The sequence below is a fragment of the Terrapene carolina genome, unplaced genomic scaffold, assembly GCF_002925995.2.
Source record: "Terrapene carolina triunguis isolate 2854851 unplaced genomic scaffold, T_m_triunguis-2.0 Scaffold33715, whole genome shotgun sequence".
NCBI classification, from domain to species: domain Eukaryota; kingdom Metazoa; phylum Chordata; order Testudines; family Emydidae; genus Terrapene; species Terrapene triunguis.
Genome location: NW_020698066.1, coordinates 4,133,845 through 4,149,449, shown reverse-complemented (window position 1 = coordinate 4,149,449; position 15,605 = coordinate 4,133,845). Strand labels below are relative to the sequence as shown.

General features: G+C 38.8%; 1 protein-coding gene across 1 annotated transcript in view; it reads right to left on the bottom strand.

The window, feature by feature from the left end:
• Positions 1-507: 507 nt before the first annotated feature.
• The window catches only part of LOC112104948 (late secretory pathway protein AVL9 homolog), a 69,922-nt gene continuing 54,824 nt past the window's right edge, over positions 508-15,605 (bottom strand). The window contains 6 exon segments of the mRNA XM_024197555.2: positions 508-1,012; positions 1,962-2,050; positions 9,162-9,215; positions 10,233-10,350; positions 11,857-12,076; positions 13,332-13,466. Coding sequence (XP_024053323.2) covers positions 918-1,012; positions 1,962-2,050; positions 9,162-9,215; positions 10,233-10,350; positions 11,857-12,076; positions 13,332-13,466 — 711 coding nt within the window. The 3' untranslated portion in view covers positions 508-917.

The following is a 15,605-nucleotide window of genomic DNA, read 5'->3' as shown; positions in this document are numbered from 1 at the left end:
GCATTTATAAATAGAGCAAGTCTGCACAGAGTTGCCTATGGCTCTAATTTTTGCTCTCAGAGAACCAATTATTTTGTTGACATTTTCCCTAAAGAATGATGTAAAGAAATCTCTCCAGCTGGAATTTCTCTTATGTCCTAGTGTAAGCATGGTGGCAACACTATTCAGTGTTAGGAAAGAGAGTTTATATTCTGCCCTATGAAATGAGTGAGGACACTATCAAAAAGAAACTGATTGTCTACTCTCTCAGGTCTGCAAGTACAGAGAAGAAAGTTAGATACAGATGAGTACAATACATGTATATGATGGGGGAAAAGAAAAAGTCACAAATCAAAAACAGTCTCAATCTACACCAGTGTTGAATTTAGTTTGGAACTGAAAGCAAGCTTAACTAAGAAGGGTTTCAACCTGGCTTGCATCATTAAGTTCACAAGCATGCCCTCAGATCCAACCTACAATGTGAATCAGCATTATTATACTGCTTCATTCTAACAAACATTACAGCAAATGTTTGACTATTTGAATTGTAAAATACAGCTAATTTACATAGATATCTTAACCATCCAAAATGTACAAATCTGAATTCAAACCTATCATTTTGCTTGCAACAAACCCTGTTTGCTAGAGTATAAAGGCTCAGATTTAAACAAAAGTAATCATTTAAAAACACAACTAATGTACTGTGAAAGAGCTTTACATCCCATTCTTCATGCTCTGCTTGGAGACATTCATACTTCTAGTAAAACCAAAGGGTAACCATTGCATTTTTATCTGTAAACAAACACACCACATTTTGGTCCTCCATGACTAAGAAGTCTCCATACCTCATTTTGGAGCAGTCTTTGTACAGCTGAGAGAAACTGATACAACTGAAATACTCAACAGCAGAGTGCAAAGCCTGTATTCAGACTCTACTTTTAGTCCCCGAGGCCTTGTGTTGACTGGGTAAAAGTGGAAAGCCACGAAGACATGGCTGATTTTGCATTTGTGAAGGCCCCTCCTACTGACTGACCTGCATTATAAACAAACAAAAAGGAGAAAAAAGTTACTCAGAAGGTGTAATATGATTTTTCTAGACAGTATATACCCCATAACATATTCTTTGCGTATTAAAGACACCACAGAATGATTACAAAACAGAGAGGTTTAATTTGCAACTTAAAATGTAAACACCCAGATACACTCAAAGAATTTAAAGGTGGCATCTTAGAAGAAATAGTTTGTGCCAAACAGCAATAATTATACTCTTTAAGTGGCCTCTTCAGGTCCAAGCTCATCTCAGAGCAGTAGCAGCTGAGGATTCAAAAGAGAAAGAAGGAGCAGACAGATCACTTTCATTCTGAATAATCTGGTCAAGAATTTTGGCAAAGCCACAAGAGAACAAGCACTTATGAAGCTCCTTAACTGGTGGCCTTGTGTTTTCTCTCACCATTTGATGAGGTCATGCTGGACAATCAAAACAGTATAGGCTTGATCTAAAGTCCACTGAAGTCAATGGGAGCCTTTCTATTGACTTCAATGGTCTTTAGATCAGGCACTGTCAGAGAAACACAAAATGAGAATAATTTGTTAGTGCTGGAGCGTATGGCTTAGTACTTTAAGCACTTACTAAGGATGAACAATCTTTCGTCTGAAACCTTAAAAAAACAGATATTTACTCTGGGCAAAGCCTGGCTTTTAAACAGAAGTTTACTGCGGTGTCCTTATCTAAAATAGCCCCTCGTCCTATTGTGGTGTAGTGTGATGTGTCCCAATTATCAACCTGTCTGCCAGCCTTCCCGCCTCCCCCTGGGCCAGAGGTTGGTGCATTTCTGCACCAGAAGATATATCTGTAAAGCACATTAGGATAAAATGCACTACAGAAATGTAATACACTATTATTAAATAACCATGGCATGTCATGCTTGTAGTAGCTAGCTGCACACTCTTTCAACCTGGTTACAGACAAACCGATTTCTTACCTACAGCTTTTCCTGTTTGCACAACATTCCGGCTGGTATTGACCATAGCAGTTCCAATTTTCTTGCCACGTTCACTGTTCTGGACAGAGCTAAGCAAGAGAAATGTTGAAAGAGCATTAGTCAACTGACTACCTACCTACTCAAGGGACAACATTTAGTCTAAAATAGCAATTAAGTATAATCAAGCTCATAAGATTCAGATCCATCTCCTCATTCCACCACAGATCAGTTACACACATAAATATGTGTGTCAGGCATGAAGGAGGAAGGGGAGAATAGATTCATCATTATGGAACACTCTGTGCTCTTTGGTGTAAGACCCGAAGACATTTGTGGGAAGTGTTTCTGTTGTAGATTATAAGACAAAATGTTACAGCATCTACATTTAGGTACCTTTGGAAATTTTACCCTTAGTCTATAAGCTTTGTTAAAAAGCATGTGGCTGGTGGGCTGATTCTGAATGTTTGTCATTGCTTTGTCCATTCAGAAGAACTGTTAATTTTACTTTATGCTATCCATAAGAATCAACTTTTTGAACAAGTATGCCTTTCATCTCATGCTTTTTCAAACAAATAAGGGAGAATTATGTTACTATCACTGGGGAAAAAAGCATAAAGCAATTAGTTTCTATTCATTTTAAATGGCAGCAGTTGTAAAATCTTATTTGGTTTTATAATATAATATTCAAATAAAAATGTCAGTTTCCTCATCCACTCCATATATATGGACATATATCAAAACCTTAAAAAATACTGCTATAGTAAAGCAAGCTGCATTCTATTCCACTTTAAGCATTTCCAGGCAAATTGTCAAATAACGTTAATCTTTATTGTTGATGTATAAAGGATAAAGAGCAGATTCTTTTCAGGTATCAGTTTGGGCTGGATTTGCAAAGTTTAATTTTGATAAGGTGAACATTTTTCACAGCACTGTCACTTATGGAGAATAAATATGTTGCAAGAATATTTCTTTCATTAGAATCATACTTTAAGGACTAGTGATCCCCTTAAATTCAGTTTAGAGTTTCACAAAGTGTTAATGTCTCCCCTCTCAAAAAAAGGTGTAGGTGATAAAACAGTATCAAATGAAATGGGGACACCAATGGCTTTGGGGATTAGAAATGAGTTACAAGACGACTTATCGCCAGATTACAGGCTAAAACACGGTCTAAGTTTAAATTGATAGCAACTGCTATTATCATGGTAAGGTAGTCTTTGTGAAATGGGTTTCTGATCCCAGTTTTCATCATGGAAACCTAGCCACTGTTACGATGAGGACAGGCAACAAGGACCAAACCTTTTCTCTCTAGAGCTGTCCCTTGAAGTCAGGTTTTATTTCTACACTCAAAAATTGACTGTAAAAATGATACCTTTGTACCTCCATAGATCTTCTCCCTCTTCTTAGAAAGTCACATCTGCTAACTTTATTGACAAGAGTGACAGCTAGCGAACAGGAGCAGCAAACAGGGGAGTTTTACAAGAGAATTCTCCAGGTGAAGGATGAGAGACTACATGACCCTTGAGTGAGTTTGTTGTCTGTTTGTTTGTTGTGTGCTTGCTTGCCATACACTTGCTGAGCCAAGGGCTTACTAATGAGGCTCCAGCCTATCTTAAGATTCCTAACCCAGTTAGGATCCCTTAACAAGGGGGGAAGAGGGGAGACGCTAACTCAGGGAGAACAGAGGTTTAAAAAGCCAGCTCCTAAGCAACCAGAAGACCTAGCAAACGGGAGTTTTGCAAGGGAGTTTAGAGACTGAGTATGAGAGGCAGATACACCTAATGAACACTCTAAACATAGGCCAATGAGGATACCCCTCCTGGGGAGGGAACCCCAGTTACTAGGAAGAGTCAGTAATGGTAATGGGGGATTCAATTATTAAAAATATAGCTAGCTGGGTTTATGATGACCAGGAGACCCACATGGTAAATTGCCAAGTGCAAAAAAGGTTGCATGTCTCATGAGACATTTAGATAGCCTTCTGTGCAGCGCTGGGGAGGAGCCAGTGGTTGTGGTATATGTAGGTATCAAAGACACCAGGAATGGTAGGAGAGAGGTCCCGGAGGACAAATTTAGGCTGCTAGGTAAGAGATTAAAGCCCAGGACCTCCAGGGTAACTCTCTGAAACACTTCCAGTTGCACGCACAGGGCCGGAAAAACAGCAAAACTGCAGGGTCTCAATGCATGGATGAGACAATGGTATAGGGAGGAGGGTTTAGGATTATTACAGGAAGGATGGGCTCCACCTAAACCAAAATGGAACCAGATTGCTGGCATGTAAAATTAAAAAGGTCGTAGAGGAGTTTTTTAAACTAAGGGCTGGGGGAAAGCAACAGGTGCTGAGGAGCACACAGTTTGGGTAGAGACATCCCTTAGGGACAAATTTACTGAAGGGGGAACTCTATATCCTAGTAAAGGGGATAGGAAAGAAGTTGGTAAAGTACAGGTAGGAGCTAGTGAGGAACAGTCAAACATAAAAAAGTCTCATTTATATATAAAACACATAAAGGCAAGCAACTGAATATTGACAAAATGAACAAATGCTTGGATACAAATCCTAGAAATCTCAATACTAAAGTGGGTGAACGAGCGTGCCTGTCATTAAATGAAGATATTGATATAATACACATCATGGAAACTTGGTGGAATGAGGATAATCAGTGAGATGTGTTAATACCAAGGTACAAAATATATATGAATGAGAGAGTTAGTCACAGTGGTAGGAGAATGGCATTCTATATGAAAGAAAGCATAGAGTCAAATAAAGTAAAAATCTTAAATGAATCAGACTTTACGATAGAATCTCTATGGATAGAAATTCCATGCTTGAACAATAAGAGTATAGCAGTAGGAATATGCTACCCACCACTTGACCAGGATGGTGACAGTGACTGTGAAATGCTCAGGGAGATTAGAGAGGATACAAAGGTAGAAACCCCAGTATTAATGGGGGATTTCAATTATGACTGGTTATGTGTCTCCTCGAGAAGAGATGCAGAAATAAAATTTCTAGACACATTAAATGGCTGCTTCTTAGAGCAGCTTGTCCTGGAACCCACAAAGGGAGAAGCAATTCCTAATATCGTCCTAAGTGGAGCACAGGATCTGCTCCAAAAGGCGAACATAGCAGAACCACTTAGTAATAATGACCATAATATAATTAAATTTAAAATTGAACTACACAAAAACGGAAAAAAACAAAAAAAAACCTAAAAAGCCCCAGTTAAACAAAAATTAAAAAGAACAGTCACAAGGGTGGAATGCCTGCAAACTGCATGAAGACTATTTTAATACACCATGATGGAGGCTCAAACTAAATGTATACACCAAATAATAGTAATAAAAAAGAGTAAGAGGATCCAAAGAATGCCAATATGGCTAAACAGCAGAGTAAAAGAAATGGTTAGAAGGCAGCCTTTAAAAATAGAAAGTCAAATCCTATTGAGGAATACAGAAAGAAGCATAAACTCTGGCAAGTCAAGTGTAAAGCATAAGAAGGCAGACCAAGAAAGAATTTGAAAAGGAAGAAGCTAAGGACACAAAATCTAACAGCAAAAAAACCCCAAAACAACCCACTAGGTACATCAGAAGCAGTAGTCAGTGGGGCAACTGGATGACCGAGGTGCTAAAGGAGCACGCAAGGAGGATAAGGTCGTTGCAAAGAATTCATTTAGCTTCTCCACATCAGTCTTCATTGCAGAGGACATGGGGGAGATTCCCATACCTAAGCCATTCTTTTTAGGTGACAAATCTGAGGAACTGTCCCAGACTGAGGTATCACTACAGAAGGTTGTGAAACAAACTGATAAACAGTAATAAGTCACCATGACCGGATGGTATGCTCCCAAGAGTTCTGAAGGCACTCAGATATGAAACTGCAGAACTACTAACAGTGTTATGTAACCCATCGCCTAAGTCAGCCTCTGTACCAGGTGACTGGAGGAGAACTAATGTAATGTCTATTTTTTAAAAAGGCTCCAGAGATAATCCTGGCAATTATAGGTTGGTAAGCCTAACTGCAGTACCAAGCAAACTGGTTGGAACTATAATAAAGAACAAAATCATCAGACATATAGATAAACATATTATTTTGGGGAAGAGTCAACAGTGCTTTTGTAAAGGGAAATCATCCCTCACCAATCTATTAGAATTCTTTGAGAAATCAACAAGCATGTGGACAAGGGTGATACAGTCAATATAATATACTTGGGCTTTCAGCGTATGTTTACATCGCAATGTAAGCCCAAGGTTAGTAGAACTTGAGTTAGCAGATCCTGGGTTTGTTAACTTAGGGCTTGAGCATCTATGCTCATTTGTAACCCCAAGTTATGAATTTTTGAACTCTGGGTTCCAACCTGGGGCTCCAGCATCTACACGGTATTATGTGGGTCCAAGTCCAGCCACCCATATCCCAGACTTCTTTGCATCAAAATGTAGCCGCTCTAGCTCTTTGTTTGTGGTGCAGAGTGGAAAAACTTGACTGTCCAGAGGACAAAGGACATTGGCCTGTGGGATACTCTTGGCGAACTCTCAGAGCACGAGTCCAGTGGGACTGCATCTATACTGCAAAGCAATAGGGCTTGAACCCGTGGTACAAGGTTGATTCAGGCTCGGACCCCTCAAGGGTCCTGGGTCCAGTATGTGTGTAGACGGAAGGGGGGTTAGGTTTGAGCCTGAGTTGGAACCCTGGGTTTATGTTACAGTGTAGACATAGCCTTTGACAAGGTCCCCCACAAAAGGTTCTTAAGCAACCTAAGCAGTCAGGGATAAGAGGGAAGGTCCTCTCCTGGAGAGTAACTGATTAAAAGATGGGAAACAAAGGGTAGGAATAAATGGTCAGGTTTTCACAATGGAGCAAGATAAATAGCAGGGTTCCCCCAAGGATTTGTACTGGGATGTGTGACGTTAAGCATATTCATAAATGATCTAGAAAAGGGGGTGAACAGTGAGGTCCAAAACCGAGAATAAAAAGTTACAAAGGGATCTCACTAAACTATATGACTGGGTGAAAAAATGGCAGATTACATTCAAACTTGATTTGTGCAAAGTAATACATGCTAAAAAAAAAAAAAAATCCCAACTATACATACAAAATGATGGGTCTAAATTAGCTGTTACCACTCAAGAAAGAGATCTTGGAGTCATCATGGATAGTTCCCTGAAAACATCCAACTCAACGTGCAGCAGCAGTCAAAAAGAGCTAACAATGTTAGGAACCATTAAGAAAGGGATAGATAAGAAGACAGAAATATCATAATGCCACTATATAAATCCATCGTATACCCACACTTTGAATACTATGTTCAGTACTGGTCGCCCCATCTCAAAAAAGATATATTAGAATTGGAACAGGGAAGGGCAACAAAATGATTAGGGTTATGGAACAGCTTCCATATGAGGAGAAATTAAAAAGACTGGGACTGTTCATTTTAGCAAACAGATTATGAAGGGGGGGGATATAGGGTGACCAGAGGGCACGTGTGAAAAATCGGGAGAGGGGGTGAGGGGGTAATAGGTGTCTATATAAGAAAAAGCCCCCAAAATCGGGACTGTCCCTATAAAATCGGGATATCTGGTCACCCTAGGGGGATATGATAGAAGTCTACAAAACCATGAATGGTATGGAGAAAGTGAATAGGGAACGGCAAACCGCAGACACTGGGAGCTGAGGGGCTCCATGCCTGTGAACGCTCCAGGTAAACAAAACGTCCAGCGGCTTACCCTAACAGGCCAGGAGCCAAAGTTTGCCAACCCCTGAAATATAGGGATGGCTTAGGAAAGGGTCATACAGTTTTTGCTATTTTTACCTAACCATCTTGGGGGGGTCGGCTTATAAACGAACGGGCTAATGAACGAGTATATACGGTACTTCTTCAGACAAATCATGGTCAACCTGTGGAATTGTTGCCATGAGATGTTGTGAAGGCTGGGTCCTAGTGGTGTAAGTTGGAACTGGACAACAGGGATGGATCACTCAAAATTGCCCTGTTCTGTCCATTCCCCCTGAAGCATCTGGCACTGGCCACTGTCAGAGACAGGATACTGGGCTAGATGGACCATCAGTCTGACCCAGTATGGCCGTTCTTATGTTTAAAAGTAAGTTTTATTACTTTATACACATACAGTAGAACCTCAAAGTTATGAACACTTTGGGAATGGAAGTTATTCATAACACTCCCTTTATTTTTTTTAATAGTTTACATTTAATACAGCACTGTATTTGCCTTTTTTGTTTTTGTTTTTTGGTCTCTGCTGCTGCCTAATTGCATAATTCTGGTTCCAAATGAGGTGTGTGATTGATCAGTCAGTTTGTAACACTGGTGTTTGTAATTCTGAGATTCTACTGTATAAGCACTCAAGGACCAACAGAGCTAAGAGAGATTTATCTATTGATGCTCATGCATCAGAATTGATAGTTAACTTGCAACTGCAAGACTGAATTTATACCTATTAAACTCTACTGAAGATAATAGGGTTGCACAGGTGTAACTGAGGGCAGAATTAGGCTTGATGGATCTTTACTGTTGATGGATGCAAGAACAGGAATGAACCCAGCTTGAGTCTAGAATCCAGGCTGAGTTTTCAAAGCTGAAGGTTATGGAAAAATATATTTCTATTATTAAATTGAAAAAAATTGAATCAGGGACACAAATATTGAACCCCAAAGCATCAATTTTATCATTATTTTCAGTAGCATCAAATTGGATTTAAAGGGCCAGATCCTCTGCTGACTTAAAAATCAGTGGAACTAAGCAGAGGATTTGGCCCAGAGTTTAAAAAAAGAAAAAAATATACCAGAAAATAAAAATCATTGTACTTGAAATGTTTTAAAAGTTTTAGATTAAAATATTAACAAGTGAACATTAATAAGTGGGTTAGCAAGAGGAGATATTGCACTATGGAAAATGCAGCTCTAACAATATTTATATCCATCAATTTATTATTATTTGTGTTGCCCCAATAAAAGGATCAAGGACCTACTGTGCTAGGCACTGTACACACATGAAAAGACAGTCATGCACTGGCAATATTTTTCACTATCTCAGGCACATTTCCCATCCTTAGATGTTGCTAGTTTAGAAAGAGTGCAGCATACAATTTCATGAAGAGGGTCAGTTCCCATATCTTTAAAAGAATCTTGATTTATCTACATATTCTCAATTTAGCAACAGACAATAAAATATCAAAGTATTATATACTTACTGTGATAATCTTAACTTTACATCTGATACAGAGTATTGGCCCTGGAATGGGTGGCTGGAAGGGGAAAAAATACAGTGTTTTAATTTTGTCATTTTTTCCATAATGAAAAAACAGCATGGTTTTATTTGCTGGTTGTCCTCCACTGCAACAAAGAAAATATCTAGTTATACATGTCCCAGTTGTGGTTCAGTTGTAGGATTTTGACGAATCACTTGCAATCTGCCATCCATTTACAAACTAGACATGTTTCATCTTCTTTTCAAATCTCATAAAACCTGACAGCTGAGACACTCCTCCTGCTGACAAGATGAGGCATAATGAGAGAAGTGATGTCTCAGGTAGCCACGTACGGCTTCATAGATTAAAAAAAAAAATGCCATAAACTGAACTCAAACAGCAGCCAGTGCAACATATGGAGTACAAGTTTAACTAGCTCTATGCAGCATGCTGTCGTATTCTGTACTACCCGAAGCTGCTGAGTTGTCTTCAAACGAAACCTAAAATACAGCACATTTGCACAGTCCAATTTTAAAGTAAAAAAGGCATAAAAACTATGGCAAAGTCTACATTTAAAAAGGAAAGAATGCAACCTCTGAACCAACAACACTGCTGTCAAATGATGATCCTGGCCACTACTGCTCCCTGGAAATATAGACGCAATCAAAAATCCACAGGAACCAGCAGACTGTAAACCTCTAAGGAAAGGTGGATGAAGCCTCTGCAGCCAACTCTCTCAAAGTTATTCAGAGACTTCCTTACCAGCTTCACTTCTGCCTTTAGGCAGAGCTTTAGCAAGCTTCTTCTCATCTATGCCCCACAATCTCAGTCAGGTACTAGTAATGAGAGAGACTGCACCACCCTGGTCTGAAGAAAAGGAGATACCTCCAGAACTTTTACAGCAGTTCAGTCCTGAATATCTCAAAGTTTCCCAGAGTTGCCTCATATATGCTGTAGGGAGGAGCAATGAAAGAGAACCTTGTAACATCCCACACAAAAGCTCTCTGATTCCATATAAGAACAGCACAATAAAATCTTTATTTCTCCCTCTTATTTCTGAACTTGGTTTCTTACCTAGAATTTACTTCTGCAAGAGCAGGATGCTTGTTGCTGTTCCACACTCTGTAGTTGTGTGTATTTTTCCAAGTTGCTACAAAGGCTGTTCCGAAGTCTGACAATATCTTTTCATTGTCTGATGAATAAAAGACAGAAGGTGAGTGGACCTGTAGCAATGCACTGAGGATGTAAAAGAAGAAATGAAAAGGAGGTTTTGGAAGAAAAACCGAAATGTCCTCGATTCTTGTCAGTCAGAGAACATGGGGTTCCAGTTTCATAAACATTAGCAAAGCAACAAGCTCATTATTTTGGGTTTAAAAAAATGCCACTGCCCAACACAAAGAGTTAAGGAAAGGAAAATGGAGTTCAGACAACCAAGAAATTCATTTAAAGGAACACTGACAACTTAGTTTAGATACAACTTAGTGTTTTTTTTTTTTTTAATACATCACTGAATAAAACTGTATTTTGCTTTTTTGATATCAAGCTGTTAAACTCCCCATGTAATGAACCCAGACTGCACTGTGCCACCATACGAGAATCTGAAAGTGAAGGTAAGTGGCCTAGCTCTGTTGCAAGGCATTATCCAACAGCAGGGAACAAGTCATAGAACATGACATCACCTGCACTGATCTTGCCCTAACAGCAGAACCCTGCTTTACTGTACTACATTAAACTGCAAATTCAATTTGAGGGTGAAGCTGAGAGTTACTAAAGTGTGAATTAATGAACAACCATCGCACACTTCAGGTGTATTACGTTAATGTCCCTTTAACAATATATTTACACATACAGAAAATCTATCTAGAATATTCAGAAGGGAAAAGTAAAATCTATCATGGGGTTCATGAAAAGCATGTTATGCCACAAACGGTTAGTCATCTTAAATAAAAGTACAAAGCTGGCAGATACAGAGAACACAGAGGACTTAATATAACTATGTTTGAAGTTGATACAGTATTTGCTCATGAATATCAGAGTGGACACAGAATTGGCTGACAGGCAGTCGACTGAGAATAATTATGAAGGGGAGCTCAATTAAAAGGGTTAATACTGGGCAAACAGAACTTTTCCTAAAAGATTTAGAGAGTTAGCTGTTTAAATTCTGCATAAACAATTGGGAATAGCTAAAGTCCACAAAGAGACCCTAAATTAGTAGGATGTCTGCATGTATAAATTTCAAGTACACCTCTACCCCGATATAATACAAATTCGGATATAACCCGGTAAAGCAGCGCTCCGGGGGAGTGGGGCTGCGCACTCTGGCGGATCAAAGCAAGTTCGATATAATGCGGTTTCACCTATAACGCGGTAAGATTTTTTGGCTCCCGAGGATAGCGTTATATCGGGGTAGAGGTGTACTTCTATTTATGAGGAGCGGGTAATGGAAATTAACACAAATACCCAAGAGAAGATAACAAAGGGGGAATATAATAATCTCTAAATCATTGAGAGTTAACAACACAGAATAAAGCAAGAAATTAATGAAGATGGTCAAGGGATTAAAAAAAAAAAGAAAATTTTCAACTGAGATAAAGGATGAGTATGAGCCAAGCTGAAAATGCAATGGAGCAATTGTTTACTATGCATTCAGCCTCTGCCCATTCTCACCTCAGCCCCTAAAGAGGTTACCAGAATTTACCTGGCTGCAGCACAGCAGCAAGCAATGCATGAAGATAGGCACCAAACTGAGCCCTGATCCACTCGTCTCCTCCCTCCCAGCCAGTGCCATCGAGGAAAACATCATCCCTGTTCTCAGTTACATGCTTCACCAAGTAGTCTGCAAATCTCAGGTCAGCAGTTGTGAGGTTCAGGATCTTCCTGAGTTCTGGATCATGGATTTGGACAAGGGCTTCCTCTATCTGATTGAAATAATCCCAAGGAGAAAAACAGTCTAAATAAGACCTTCAGCATACATAACCTGTACTATTTTTTGTCAAATGAGTAATTCATCCCCACCTACAACCACAACCACAACCAAAGGTAAGGAGAAACTGATGACCAAATTATGCTTCAACTGTTCTCAGGATATGAGATGATGGTCTGAAGTAGCCTGAACTTGATGAACTTCCTGGCAAAAGCTGCAGAAGCTCTTTGTCAGGATTTTGGGTACGTTCCTAGAGATTCTTTTCTAAGGCTTTGATTTATTGGCTGGCTGAGTTAATCTGCTACCTGCATATAATTATTTAATGTTGTTGGGTGGTCATCATTATGCAATTGTAAACTTAATTCTTAGGGCATCTACAGCTTTCTGTTTGGGCATTTTTTATTGCCGCTTAAATATAAAGTAAATAAATATGAGGAAGAGCATATTCGTGTTACCATAACTGTGTCTGTTTCTCAGTTATAAACATTTATTTTTAAGATCTTATTAGGCAGCCATGAAAGTTCACTAAGAGAAAAATAAACCATGACTAACAAGGAGTCATATGGACCTTTAAAAAATATTCTATAAAGTGTAAACACTGGATATAATGTATTACACCAGAAACTTGTTCACTTTCAAAAATATTAATAAAGTTAAGGTTTTCCTGCTTCATTACTTATATAAATGCAAGTATACCGAATTCTAGCAGTATAGGTGTGAGACTCTATTGTATTTAAGGGCTTGTCTCCACAGTGAAGTTGTTCCGGAATAAGATAGGATGTGAATTTACAGCACTATAGCTATTCATGTGGACACACAGTTGATTCGGTCAATTTCCTTTAATAGACAAGCCCATAGCATAGGACATAGATAGTTAACTGAACACACATCATGAAAACTTGTTCGGTTGTCCACTTTAAACAAAGTACAGAAAATTTCAGTGAACCTAATTGGAAGCTTAGGAATATTTTTGTATATATTGTCTTTTGACAAAAGCTCTTTGAATAGAAAGTGTGCAGGTAAGTTCTTTGGAGCAGGAACTATTTGTTATGTGTTTGTACAGAGCCTAGGACAGTGGAGTTTTGGTCCATGACTGGAACTCCTAGGTACCGATACAAATAATAATAAAAATAATAATGTATTTAACAACTTCATTAGTAAACAAAGGCTCTTATTTTGACTTAAACACGTTCATAATGCAATCCCTCTTTTTTTTAAGTTTAAAGAGTTTTTAAGAAGAGAATTCATACTTCCACAATTGCATCACTTAGATGCTTCTGCTGACGGAACAGGATGTTGGTGGCTCCCGCAACAAAGCCACGGACTGTTACATCAGAGAGGAGGTGATGCTGTTGCAGTGCCATGTATGGCAAGCAAAGGTAACCCTAAGATAATGGAAATGCTAAATGATTAGTAAGAAAAGGGGAAGGGAAAAACACCCCACCAAACCCCATCTTACTGTACTTACCCATCTCCACAGTCCTTCCTAGAGCTACACAAAAGCAAGAACACCACCCCACAGAGAGAACAAGCCTGATTATTGTTCTGCACCATGTTCCTAGCCACACTGCCACTGGACTCTGATATTGCTTTGCTACATTAAGCAAACATAAGCAAACCAGGTTTCACAGAAATGGAGTATACTTGGTAATGGCTTATAGCGGCTTTCACTCTTAGTTGACTGGTTGAAATCCAGCCCAAACAGCTTCAGATGGTAACAGAGTTGACGAATGTGAAATGAGTTTGGTGGTCTCAATCCAGTTCTCATGTCCTTGGCATGCACAGTAAAGAGGACAAGAACTGAACAGGCAGTCAGACTATCCTTTCTTTCACAGTATAGTCTCTTCTGGCAGGACTCAGGTACACTGCCAGGACAGTTAGACACTCGTGCACTGTTGCTATCCATGTTTTTCAGGGACAGACTTTCAGGCTCCAGGATAACTTTTTGTGAGCATGTGCATGCCTGCTTTAAAAAAAAAAAAAAAAAAAAAAAGCAGCAGGAGAAAAAGACTATGCTCTGTGCTTTTTAACCACTGTGTCCTTATGATACTAATTATACCAGTGCTTTCCAGGAAAATTTGCTATTTAAAAAAAAGTCTAAGTCTTTGATGTAGGTTACACCCACATTCTAGTGATACAGCTGGAAGCATTATAATTTCCTTTTTAAGATAGAATTAATGTACCCCTTGAAACTCTAACCCAATTCCAACTGTTCAGATACACAAAGCATTGTGCAGTTCATTCACTAACACTAACAGAAGGACTACAGGCATATTGGACAAAACAACAAGAATGAATGTACATCATCATGCAGTATGGCAATTTGAAACATATGGAAGGAAAGGAATAAAACTACTACTTTTTTTCTAGATTAAACACAAGGATCGCTATCCAGATGAAAAATACCAACAACTAAAACAGAACCGCCTTTGTCAAAGAATAAGAGTCCTATGTTAGAGAGTCACCAACCTGGAGTATTAGGTTTCTGGAAAAATAATATTAAGGAAGCTGACAATGCAATATTTAATTGTCATGTAATTTTAACAACCAGACAAGTTGTGCCATTTTAGAAATGCTTTGCCATTTAAAATAAAAAGAGGGCCTGATTCCAAACTCACCATGCAACTATGACGGCTTCTGATTTACACTGGTGTAAATGAGATGAGCATCTGACCTTATATAGCTGGCACTAAAATTAGTAACAAAAATCCATAACCTGTTTTTTCCTTGTAGTTCTGTGCTCTTTTATACTAGGAAATACATTACCACGTGGTCAATAAAGCCAGTTCATGACCTTTTGGCCCAATCTCATTCATCCAAGTTTGGTCTGGTGGACTAAACTTTCTTTCCATAGTATGGAACCAACAAAAACAAGAAAACAACCTTGTAAATAATCCTATCAAAAGAGCTTCGCTGATTATAAGGCCAGAAGGACCACTGTGATCAATGTAGTCTGACTACCTGTATAACACAGGCCATAACATTTCCTTGAATTAGAGTATAACTTTTAGAAAAACATCCATTCTTGATTTAAAAATTGCCAGATCTAAAATGGAGTTCAGTTTCATGTTGAATTAAATTGTTTGCTGAGAGTAGACAATCTAGAAGTTACTGAAGGATGCTCATCACTAGAAATTAGTATATCTGAAATTTCCAGTCCTCGGCTTTTGATTTCATTAGCTAAACTTGAATGAGAGAGTGCCTTTGTAGGATGGAAGGTAAACGTTAAAAAACATTGTCCACTAAATTTAAATTGTTTAGTTCTCCACTTTAAAATCCATCTTAAAATGTTCAAGATTCCCTCCCCCTCTCCCCCCCCCCCAGTGATTTTGTCCTTTTACCAAATGAAAAAAACACCGCTTTCCCCCTTTAAACTGGTATTTCTAATTGAACTGAAGTTAACATGACTTTGCATTTGGTTGTATGCAGTGTTGTTGTAGCCATGTCAGCCCCAGGATATTAGAGACAGAAAGTGGGTGAGGTAATATCTTTCATTGGTCCCACTTCTGTTGGTGAGAGAGAGA